Source organism: Ambystoma mexicanum, chromosome 5q (assembly GCF_040938575.1).
Source record: "Ambystoma mexicanum isolate Mex_15411 chromosome 5q, UKY_AmexF1_1, whole genome shotgun sequence".
Classification (NCBI taxonomy): domain Eukaryota; kingdom Metazoa; phylum Chordata; class Amphibia; order Caudata; family Ambystomatidae; genus Ambystoma; species Ambystoma mexicanum.
The window spans coordinates 1,178,738,218-1,178,751,324 of record NC_090933.1 but is presented as its reverse complement, the minus strand read 5'-3'; the positions used below and the strand labels follow the sequence as shown (position 1 = coordinate 1,178,751,324).

Sequence of the window (13,107 nt, the reverse complement as noted above, 5' to 3'; positions counted from 1 at the left end):
TGTATTGACAAGAATGTACCCGGCCAAGGTATGTCCACAGTGAGCTGTACAAAAAGACATTAAGGTTCGTGAATATCACTTAAGAGATTGTTTTGGAGAAGCCGTAGTGAACCCCGGTGAGGGAAGCTAACATTGAGAAGGGTCCAAACCCGGAAGAGGGGTACCCCGGGGGTGGAAAAGGCATCACCCAAAGTACATGTGAAAATTAACTCTTTGCCTGTTTAATTAATTTTAAATACATCACTATGACGTCAAGAGTCTTTTTGGAAAAGCTTGAATTTGTGCTGTGCTCCAAAATCTTACCTAGTCCATGATGAAAACCGGGAAAAGGGAGACCCCAGTTACCGCATCCTGACTTATTATTTGTGAACACTTCCTTCTTTCTTATGGGCATTTATTTATTTATTTGGTTTAATACATGCTTAGCCTTATGGCTTTATGTATACATAACAACACAATAACATACATATAAATGTAACAATAAAAACACTAGATCCAATACAGAGTACACTTAGGCTAAACCTATATATCAAATCAAAAATCACACTTAAGAACAGTTAAAAAAACAATCAAATTAATTTTACTCAATGGTGCACTCCTTCGGAAGCATTAGGATGACCATAAAACATATAAAATTACCGTGATCACCCTGCATAAATGTTTTCAAATTGTAAATGTGTCAATACAATCAAAAAAGTTATTATAAGACTTTAAAAATCGTGAGTGAAGCATTATTAAGCTTTTTCAGTCAACCATCAAATGTCTGAGCGATTCCAATTCTTTTTCACTGCTTACTCAGCATGTCCATTTGTACCTAAAATATCCATCTTCGCACCATTGATTTCCAGCACATTACCTGAGTTAAAATTTAACAAGATATATTGCTGACATTTTTTCGGTGAGGTTTAGGCTTTTATATACAAGGGGAGTGATAGTCTTTTTGTTATATAACACATGAAGGCGCCACTATTGCTTAGGGAAGGTAGCAGGATTATGTGTTTTTCTTTACTGTACTAATTAATCAAAAGACGCAACCGATGTTTAAAATGAATAATAGAGTGTACGTTTTGGTTACCTCCATAGTTCTGTGGCCATCTATTATGAATGGATTGAATCATACCTAAGGTGCACATTGTATGACTTTGATCAATTTTCATAAATGCATGAAAGTAAGTCACTGCTATAGTTGCATTGTCCAATCTACTCAATTTCTCATAGAACATCACAGTTTAATAAATTAATTCTGCTTCAATCCTTTTAACAGTGTATTCTAGTAACAGATATTCTACTGATATGTTACTAGGGAGTATAAATAGTTTTCGGAGTATCTTAGCTTCAAACTTTCTCAATTCAGACGGAAATCTGTGTGCACAAATTCTGAATCCATATTATAATATAGGGGATATTGTGCTTGTATAAAGCAGCAGAACTGTGTGCGCTGAGTATCCAATATTTTTACCAATTAATATACTTATTACCGAAACAGAGTTCATGCACTTATTTTTTGTCTCATTCCAATGGTATGACCAATTCAATCGCTCATCAATATACACTCCTAGGTATTTATAATTTGTACTTGTTGCAACTCAGGACTAGCATAAATCCATCTTAAGGATTTAGGAGTGAGTCACTGGTCCAAGAACACCATTATTTTACTTTTTTTCGATATTAACTATCAGAACATTTTCTGTAGCATCATCGCTAAGTGCTTTAAGTTAGGATTGAAGACAACTAGGAGTGTGGTCAAGTAACAACAGATCATCTGCATATGCTAGCCAGTTAATAGTGATAGAGCAAACCTTAACTGGACAGATATTAAGCTTCGCTAAATGTTTATGTAGATCCAATAAGTACAAATTAAAAAGGGTGGCAGCCACAATACACCCTGTTTGACACCACAATATGTTTGTATGGATTTTGATAATTTACCACAGGTTTCTAGGCGGATGGAATGGAAGTCCCACTGTATAAAAGCATGAACATTTTAAATAACTCTAAGGGGATGCTCCAAGATAAACATTTGCACCACAGTTTATTACGATTAACTGAGTCAAATGCGGCGCTAACATTGATAAAAGCAGAACACACTTTAGTATGCCACTGCTTCAATGAATATTCGATTGCAGGTGTTAAAATTAATATCTTGTGGGCGGTATTGGCTTTGGTTCTGAAACCTGTTTGGTTAAGCGGTAGGATGTTATTCTCGCTGTTCCAGGGGTATCTAATACCATTATATTGAATGCATTTCCAGTGAGGGATTTGCATCGAAAGAATATGCATCGAATGCATGTTTTTTGGGGGTACAGGGTTAATTTTAATTTTGGTGGGTTTTAAGGAGTTAAACCCCCCCCCAGCAAAAAAAGAAAAAGAAAAAGAAATGCATTTGATGCATATTTTTTCGATGTAAAAAATTTGATAGAAATGTCATTAGATGTAAAAACATTTGATGCAAAGTCCAAAAACCTGATCCAGGTATTCAACTCTTCAAGCAGTACTCTTGCAAAAAATGTTGCAGGGATGTCGAGCATTGCTAGAAGTCGATAATTAGAAGGTTGGTTTCAAGCCCCTTTTTTATATACTGGTATGTTGTTACTTTTTTTCCAGGTTTATGGAACGTTGCCTTTTCTACCTATTTCATAAAATAGTAGGTACAGGACATGGGCCCAACCAGGGGGGGACATTTTAAGCAAACTATTACACAGGGCGGGCATCACTGGAGTGATTTAATTTCTCAATGATTACTATAATGTCCAAAGGCTTTGCTTAACATTCCCAATTATTGGCTGGTAGCCCAACGATATCATGGTTGCTGTCTAAGGCACCTAATGTTTTGGCTATGTAGTCTAACCACACCGGTTCAGGCACACAGTTAATGGTGGTCACGTTTCTTATTCCCCAGTATTACATTCCAGATCTCAGTATTATTATTCACTATGGCTAGGTTGGCAATTTCTAACCAAATCTCCCTTGCACAATACAATTGCTTTTGTATTGTTTGAGCCGGAGACTTCAATCGATATTTGACCTAGCAAGGGGTGAATCACAGCTGTGATGTTAGTTTGCATTCCTTTTTTTTGCATCAACCACTCTTTGATCGTAATTCTGTCGTGTTTTGAATACCTTATTTGAACGTTCATGTATAGATTTGTGTTGCCTCTTATTCATGTATGTATCAGAGATTTGCTTCATCATTTCATCCTAGGCATCAGCTATTTTATTCACACTAATTGCAGAAGGCTTGACGTGTTGCTTACTGAATTCAGGGACTCATTTTGGTACTACCTCGTTCGTTTTTTCTAAGGTTTGGGCATTCTACTTTATCCTATTTAATCCTACATTCAGGAATATATTAAGATTTGCATCAAACTCAGGCGGGACCTCTTATACCGGTTCAGCATGCAATCGCATACATAAGGGGAAATGTTCCCATTGTATGAACATTATTCCACACTTCTTTTTTGAATTTAGCCTAAGTATTGACAGTAGGCTTTTCTTAGTATAGGCCCCTTTTATTTGACAAGATGCCACTAGGACTGCCTTATTATTATTTGATGGTCAAAGCTTGCTCCCATCTTAGATTTATGTTTAGATTATGTGTTTTTCCAACCTACCTTTGCAGTTTAATAAACACCCTTCAGCTGTGATCACTTGTGTCTGTCTTTACTGTTGCAAGCATGATTTCCTTACTAATGCTACATTTCTAAACTTGGTCAGGTTTTTGTAGGGGTAGTGAGTTTATGGCGCAGCTCAAATGCTATTACAACAACGCGTTCATTTTTGCACTGTTTTCAGGTGCAGATTTGCGATTTGGAGCCCATGTTGTTGCCCGCTTGCAGTGTACTGTATTTCCAAGTGCACTTTCTTATGTATTCATTTATTGTCATGCTTCCTCCCAAGTGGGTTTTTGTCTACACCACTATGTTTTCTTCACTGTACTGCATGTGTTCTCAGCACCCCATGCAAGTCATTTGATTATGTAAAAGAGGCACCACCTGAGCAGGCCAAAGGAGGGAGTGTGGATGAGATGCAAACACTCATTGCTCCAGATATTGTGAGAGGTCAAGACCCTGCTGAACCCACTCTGAATTAGAAGTGCAGCAAGATTGAAGAACTTTCAAGTGACAGTACCCACCTTAGAACATGAAATCATGTACCTTGCACAAACACCAAAGTCACAGCACCACCAGATCCATTCAACACAGCACTCAAGGCCTACAGTCCTCAGTAATTAAATGTATGTTTCAGAAGAATGGTTTTTGCCATCAGAAGACAAAATAACAATATAGTGGCAGCAGCTCTATGCGAGCGAACAGACTGTAAATACAAATAACAGACATAAATAACATAGAGCAAGAAAGAAAAAGAGAGAGAAAAATAGTGGGTGCAAGAGAGAGGGCATAATAGAGAGCGAGAAAGTTAGAGAGTGTGTGTAAAAGAACAAGAGAGTGCAAGAGAGAAAGAGAGATCATCTAAACATAATATCGTTTTAGATCCTTATTTAAATACATCACAAAAATGTATCATGCACACATTTAAATCCATATATTTGTACCAAAAATATATATTATTAAAGCAATATGCCCCGAGCGGCGGGGGCATTACCGACTCAGGTAATGCCAGGGGCCCATAGTTAACAAAGGCCTCATGGCATTACCAGAGTCGGTAATGCCCCTGCCGCGAGGGGCATATAGCTATTAGTACCCCGGCCCACAAAAACTACGTGACCGGGGCACTAAAAGCTTTTCTTTTGCCCCGAAACGCTGCAGCGTTTTAAAAAAAAGAAGACAAAGAAAATGGCCGGCGGGAAAGGGAAAACAGAGTCCGTTTTCCCTTTACATGGCTGCCATCGGGAGCGGACACGCTTGAAACAGAAGCGTTGCCAGCGCGTCCGCTCCCGAAAAAAAAAGAAGGTAAGTGAGGTTGGGAGGGGGAGGGCCCCGCTCTGAGTCTCTACATGGCAGGAGGCTGCCATCATCCCCCGCCGGGGACCAAGGCATAGAAGTAAATGGGGCGGGGAGGGCAGGGAGGTGGGAGGAGGGAGGAAAAAAAACAGCCTTACCTCTGTCCCCGGCGGGGGGCGAAGGTAGCCTCTCAGCCGTGGTTAGGCTCGGAGTGGGGATGGCCGACAGATGGATTCCCGGCCTGGTAATGACTCGGCGAGGGCCAATCATTAAGGCTATTTCATTCTGATTGCGCCCTCTCTGGGTACTAATTGCCTATACAGAACATGCCACTGCTAATTTTAAAAAGTTGGTGTTTTATCAGAGGATATATAACACAAGATGCAAGTGAAAGCTGTCCATTAGCAGGCCTAAAATCTTCATATGCCCCGTAAGCTCTGCATGTTGCAATGTTGTTTTAATTGAAAAGCCTTTACCTAGTTTTTCAAGACTGCAAATAAAGACAACATGATTGGTGTAATTGTGCAGGAATTCCAACAAGACCCTTAAAGTGAGTAACCAGAACAAAAGGAAAAGAAAAATATTACATGGCCTGCAGTAGCAGCCATGTAGTTATGGTTAAGTTGCTAAACCCATAGGAAGAGCAATTTTTGGGTGGCTGACTTTGCTCCCCCTGGACGAATCCTCACCAAACTTTGCAAAAGAAGTATATGGGCAACTCTGAATTTTTTTGCAAAGTTTAGTGAGGTTTGTTCAAAGGGGGGGCAAAGTTATAGGGGAGGGGCAAAATGTCTTTTTTTCCCATAGACATAATGGGAAAAAACATGCTCACGCCTACAGCCCTAACCGCTGGACAGATTTTCACCAAATTTGTGGCAGGAGCGGCGGCTTGGTCCCGAAAGTGTGCTTTTGTTCATTTGGTGTAAATCCGTCCAGTAGTTCTTTTTTTTAAACGACCAAAGCGTAAGGCAAAAAAAATTGTGATATCTTTGTCCGGTCCGTGGACTCACTTCCCTGTTCGGTCCGTGGACTGGCCTCTGATTGGCTGTAATGTCCGCGGATTGGGCTCCGATTGGCCAGAAACATTTGCAGACTTTTGCGTGGTCAGCGGACATCGGGACGCGCTCGTTGATTGGCTGGTGGGAAAACGTGAAATGCGTCGGGTTTTCCTGAAACGCCTGCCATCTTGGATTTGCAGACTTTTTTGGGGTTCGCGGATAGCGCAGTGAAAAAATAGGAAAAAAAGCAGCATTTCACTTGTCAAACTCAACAAACAATATCTGGGGGTTTGGGGGGGTGAGGATTGGATTGGATATGGCCATAAGAAGCCAATACATGGATTGTTTCACCCCCTGCGAACACTCCAGATGTCCTGGGGCACTCCTGTGGTGTTCACAGACACTTCAGATGTCTTGGGACATCTGTACCTATTTCTGCATTACAGGGTTTGGGAAAAGCAGTTTTTGTATGGCTTATAACTTTTGCGCCACTTACTGAAACTGCATGTAATTTTGCAATTTACCTTCTAGGACTAATCCTGAATGGTTTTGCAAAGTTTTGTGGGACAAGAGGGGGCAAAATTAGAGGGGGGTCCAAAAATATTGTAAATGTGGTGTCATTTGACGAATCTGCACAACATTTCGCAGAACGATTTTGGATCTAGATATAAATGGTTTTCTAAAGTTGGATGGGATTTTCTCAAGAGGGGATGAAATTAGAGGGGGGTCTCAACATTTTTAGATGGTTTATAACTTTGTTGCTATTTGAGTAATGTGGACAAAAGTTTTGAGAAAGATTATAGACCCAACCTTCAATGTGTGTGTAAAGACTGGATGTATTTTGTCAAGTGGGGCTAAGGTATAAGACTATCGTATGTACATACATTTTGCCACTTTAAAAAAAATAAAACATGGGCAGATTTTGTGCAAACTCGTGAGGAGCATTGGCAGGGTTTTGCAAATGTGCCCATGTTTTATTTTTTGACATGTGTAATAATGTAGGTACAAAAAATAGTTATATACCTTTGGTGACTGAGGTATAGCCTGTGGCCGTGGGCAGTAGCCAGATTGTCTGGGTCATGGCATAAGGTCATGACACGGACAATCTGGCTACTGCCCATGACTGCTAGGGACGTAAAATGGTGTTAAAGTGGCTATGTCTACCTGGGACTGGCTATGTGGTAAAGTTATTTGAAGGTAGGATAGGTTTGAAAGGGAAAAAAGTGCTTATGGTAATATGTTCATAGGGTTTTGCAGGCTGCCATGACAAGGGAAGAGGGATTGTGTACGGAGCCCCGTCTTCTCTTTCCATGTTGGCTGGTTTGGAAAAGGATTTTCCGTCCCGCAGTAGGAAGAAAAATCTGTTTTAGCTTGGGGAACCAGGGGTGCTAATGGCCTTTATCCCCCATTTCAGGGGCTGCAATGGACGATAATGGTCCGTAGCCCTCCTAATTTATTTATTTATAACGCACCAATGCCCGCAGACATCAGGCTGGGTGGTTACAGTATTTTTTAAAGAAGATGTGGTGGAGGAAGACAGCTTACTACTTGCTGAGAAAGGAACAACGTATCTGAGAGAATTGCGGTGATTGGATTTGGTGTGGCATGGAGGTGGTCCCGTATGTAGGAGCACTGTCCACGTAGTCTGTGACTGAGTATAAAATTGCACTCAGTGCATTTGACTTTGGTAGCTTTAGCCTTTGGTACACTCCCAACAGTAGCAAAGAACTGGCACACCCATGATTCGATCTTGGTGCTAGAAGTAGGCACTTCCTCTACCTCATCTTCTTGGTCCTCTTCATTGTCTTTGACTGTACTGCACTTTTTTTGTTGTGAAGGTCCTCCAGCTGGTGGTGGTGGTGGCTCTTGGGGAGGAGGGATGGCAAAAACTGATGCAATTTTTAAGATAAATAGCAGTTTAGATCAAATTCTTTCTTCCAAGTATGTACTGTGTACTAGATTGGTAATGGATAATGAGTACGAAAAGGTGTAGGAGGTGTACAAGGGAAATTTTGAAGTTAAAAGTTCCTAGATCAGTAGAAAATGCAGTTCCGAACTGTGCGCGAAGGACAGATCTTATTGTGAAGTGCGGACGGGTTCTCGGACACGTCATCATTCTGCGCGCCAGCGTATGGTCATATGGCACTGTCCAGAAGGTCTGCAATGAAGTCAGATGTTCGTAGTCATCAACGGATGCAAAACTAGTTGAAATAGTTGTAAAAAGTGTATAGAAGTGTTAAAAATGATTCTAGAAGTTGGGAAATTGGACACAAATATTGTTATATTTTGTAAGTATGATATTAGTAATTTGTAGGAAAATAGCATACACTGGTAAAAACCCATGAAATTTGCTGAAAAAACATTGTTATGGTTAATTTGGACTAATAAAAACCTATGAAACTCAATGAAAAATCTTTGTTAAAGGGACATTATGGTTAAGTAGCACTAATAAAAAACTATGAAATTCACTGAAAAAACTTTGTTAAATGGACGTTATGGTTAAGTTGCACTAATAAAAACCTATGAAATTCAGTTAAAAAACGTTGTTAAAAGGATGTTATGGTTACAAGTAAAATCGAAAAACCTCTGAAATTTGCCAGTTATGGTAAGCTAAGCAACCATAACTCGCACCACCACCATGCACTGCTAAGACTAACACCCAGGACATCAAAGATGATATCACAAATATCATTGATTACATCACTGATGACATCTGTACTGCTATGAGATATATTTTGATTAATATATGGATACTACATTGAGCGGCCATTTGTATCTAATGCCTCCTAATTATACAGGCACAGCCAACAATTCTGTGAAACAGGCGGTTTGCAAAAAACTCACATTTAGTTGTGTAAATGAATTAAAGGTGAAATCAAGGCAAAGGTGATCCACAGTTTTATTCAGGGAAGTCCCCACAAGGTTATAAAATCAGAGACAGCATAATAATAAAACGAAATTGACCTGTATACATTTACCTCACTTGTCCTCACAATCATTAATTTCCATAATCATTTCTGCATACACAGTGATCTGATTAACTAAAACATTCCAAGTGTGACTCTGCCTTTTACCAGCCATTTGGTTTACATGCGCCAGCTAGCAGTCAAGACAGAAGATGGGTCGAAACAATGACATGATTCTTCATAACATTTTACTTTCTCAAATATGCTAGCATCTTTATACTGTGCATATTGTTACACTTGTATATAATATACAGGACCTTTACATTCACAATATTCCCACCAAGTGATTTTATCTGGGAGCTGTTGCATGGCCCTATTTTACGATTTTACTATGGTGCTTAGAATTGATAACATGTGTGTACAGCTACCAATATGCTTACAATAACTTGTATTAGATGTGTGCAGGCTTTTGGTTATGGAAGCTGTGTTATTGATTCAGAACACAAAACATTTCAGTTCACCCATGCAAACAGGGAGAATGCTTTTAGGAATTGATTAATCAAATATAAGTTCCACTTCCATTTCACTTTGCATCTTAAGTACCAATGGCGCAAGATTCCTTTTCTGTACAATGTATTCAAGAGTGAGGGGTTGCCTGAAATTCACATTCACATAATTTTCTAGACAAATAGAAATTACACATTCAAGCTTGCTCTAATTTTTCAAATTTAGTTTGGGTAGCTATGACTGCAACGCATATTAAAAAACTGATCTTCAGTGGACCACGGTATGAAGACCTCAATCCATGGTCTAATTACGATCTGTGATAGCACTTACAGTACTTTTTAACTTTCACTTACTAAATGCTACGCTGTCAGCGCTGGGATGTGTTCCCTGTTTCACATAGCACAGACCACATAGAGAGGATGATTTTGGTTATCTAAATGTGATCTTACTCAGCCTTAAATACAATGGAATCAGGATGTAACTCAAACTAGCCAATATCCTATTGTATTTCTATGAATAATATATGTCCACCATTGCTTGCTATATACAGTCAAGCCTCACTGGGCATCCATATAGTGAAAGCATAGTGCAGGTCACCACTGTTATATTAATCTATTCTATTTGTAAACAACACATCTAGTGGCAACCACCATACACATTCCTTAGCACCTGAGGTACTAATATGGGCAATATTTCCAGGACACTTAACTCATTATATTTGAAAAGTGGTCATAATCACAGTTGAAAGATTTTTTTTTGCGAAAATAAACCTCTCGGAGTGAACATTTCCCAGTCAAAAGAGCCATTGCCATCTGCTTCCGTTTAGTTAGAAGAACCACTGCTTAAGATGGTTCCAATCCCTCAGGAACAAGGCACCATTTATCAAATGTTATCCAGATGTAGCACTCATCTAATGGTGGCATGTCTTTCTCTTCACTGCAGCTTTGTCCAGAGTCAGAACCACCACAATATTTGTTTGTGACTTTTCTTCAAGTGTGAATTGTCCCATTTTATATCATAATTATATCAGTTTGGCATGAGCAAAAGAGGATATTTTCACTTCTAAGCTACTGGACTCTGTTTTGTTCCTTCCCTAGTTCATGGTGTATACATTACATATTCATTATTCTATGAATGTTAATCATTTTACCAATTATTAAAAGTGTTAGAGAGTGTGGATTTGATGTCACCTCAAAAGAATACATTTACCTTTGGTACATACTCTTAAGTTTCCCTCTAAATCATATGGTTGGAAACATATGAGGCACATTCAATTCTATGTGTAACATGTAATTGCAACTAATGGATGTATATAAACTGTAAACAAGATGTTGTACTCAGCGTAGTGACTCATGTGACAGCTCTTCAGAAGCCTCTTTGTGAAGCCATTAATCAATGATTGATTGGGGCATTTATGACAGCTCTCTTTATTCTTCTTGCATTGGCTTATAGATGCCAGTTGTATTGTTAGAGAGATTTCAAAATTGTCACTGTTAACTGAGGAATTTGCCATTGAGGCTGGGTTGCAAATCTGTTCATTTGGTCACTACCGATGTTACTATATCACATGACATCACATTCTATGTTATTCATATTTTAGAATTGTTTTTCCAACATTGTCCCTTCCAAGACGTTTACAGAGTTGGGACCAGTTTAAGGTGAAACCTGGATCAATTTGAAGTCAGTACAATAGCAGGGTGATTTGAAAACCAATGGATTTTACCCAAATACAAAGAACCACTGCTTTCCAACATATGTACAATAAAAAAAACATTATATAACATCAATCATATTGCTATTATTTGTGTGCAATATTCTTTTAGGTGCATTCAATTAGTTATACCTCATAGGTGTACCTTTGTCACTGCTGCTGAAACCTAACCATGGGCAAGCTTCAGAGCAGACTAAAACCTTATGATTTTGTTAAAACAGAGGGCCTGATTTATAAAAACGTTTTTTCAATGGGACACTCTGGTTCAAAAACACTTTGTAATTCAGTCCCAGAGTGTTTAAAAAAGTGGTTGGCCTTGAGTTGCTACTATGGAATTTAGAAACCATAGCAAAATAGAGTGGGGAAGTCCCCCAAAACTCTTTGGATCCCGATTAGAGTGTTATTTGAGTGTCTTTCTGAGTGGCATACAACGTGATCTAACATTACTATCCCTAAGAACTGCCCCCTCCTTGTAAAATGCTACTGCCTGTAAGAGATATGTGAACTCTTTACACCACTTCATCATCAGTCTCCCCCACTACCCACTAAGAGTATGAACTCTACTGATGATCATTCTTCCCTCAGCTACATGAAAGCACTAACACAGTGCATTTACACAAATATCACAAAGGTAAATGTTTGGTTTGAATGAGGAATAGAGAGGCTGAAACTCGGAATGGTCATCAACCCTCATCATTGATAATGCTGGTTGGGGCTGATGGGTGCTGTAGCCCATAACATCTGGGTTCATAGAACAGAAACTATATCAGGAAATATGCAATACGGACTAGCGCAAAGGTTTTCCCAGTCACAAAAACGTATTCTTTAAATGCATTTTTGCACCATTGCAAAGAACCTTGGCTAGGGCATTATGTAGAAAGATTGTGTTTTTTGGACTTGGACAATTTGTGGCTCTAGTGGTAATTTCATTTGCACCAGTGAAAGAGTCTGTAATGGTGTCCTTGGAGAACCAAATCTTGTAGATCTCTGTATTAGTATTTACTAGGCTGTACTAAGGTTGTGCATTTCTGTATTAGTGTGTACTAAATGTAGCCATCACATGCCAGCATTTCATAGATAGCCATGTATTTTGTACTTTTGACAGCAATACACACGAGTCATATGTGTAAGCAATAGCATAATTAAAGTAGTGAAGAATTTCAATACCATGACACATGACTCGGTTTAATCTTTGCCAACCACACACGTCATTTAACAACTGTTTCCTCTTGTTGCAGGCCCTGTATACACAGAGATGGTAAACAACCTACTGCAGCCTGTTGTGGAGGCAAGAGACTGTACATTAATCCGACACAACGTGTTCCATGCACTGCCAAACACCGCCAACACACTCATTGGACGGGCTGCGCACATCGCTGTGCTGGATTCTGAACTCTTTCTGGAGAAGTTTTTCCTGGTTGCAGGACTTAGTTACTTCAAATAATCTTCTGCATCTCGCTCTAAGCCACCTGGGCAGCAAGTTTAAAAAAAAAAAAAACTCTGGTGTACATAGCCCAATCTTTATGCCAAATAAAGTGCATTTTGCAGTTTTGCAAAAAAGAAGGATTCAGTACCGAATCAATGGCGAAGAATGTAATTCTGGAAATTAAATGGTACAACGTAATTAATGTAGCGTCAGTATATATTTTTTTTATTTCCAATTAAATCTGCAAAAGCATAAATTATGTTTAATGTTTGAGCCATTTATGTGTATAGAAATCATTGTAAGAACGTTATACATATGACAAATATTAAAGCTATTTTTTGTGGCGGTAATATAATGCCTGACACCATTTCATATTTATTGATGGAGCAATGGCCGGCTCCAGCAATGTTTTATTTTTCTGAATCAACTCTCATGCACGATGGCCATAAATGGAGACAGAATATTGCATCAACGTTTAACTCAGGAGAAAACTGCATTCATGCCACACTGAACAACCAACCAAAAACATATATTATTTCCTTAACTGAGAGCTTTAACAGTGCCATTTAAAATGTTTTTTTAATGTGTTGATATGTTTTGAGGGTATGTTTCATGTTCCATGCACAATGTTCTCTGTAGTACAAAGGACCATTATATG

At 39.0% G+C, this 13,107-nt stretch overlaps 1 protein-coding gene across 4 annotated transcripts in view; it reads left to right on the top strand.

Moving 5' to 3' along the window:
• FAM135B (family with sequence similarity 135 member B) overlaps positions 1 to 12,651 on the top strand; it is a 1,878,784-nt gene extending 1,866,133 nt beyond the window's left edge. For all 4 annotated transcript variants that reach the window (XM_069621672.1, XM_069621675.1, XM_069621673.1 and 1 more), the window contains one exon: positions 12,262 to 12,651. In XM_069621672.1, the coding sequence (XP_069477773.1) occupies positions 12,262 to 12,467 (206 nt within the window). In that variant the 3' untranslated portion in view covers positions 12,468 to 12,651. The remainder of the gene's footprint in view (positions 1 to 12,261) is intronic.
• Positions 12,652 to 13,107: the final 456 nt, after the last annotated feature.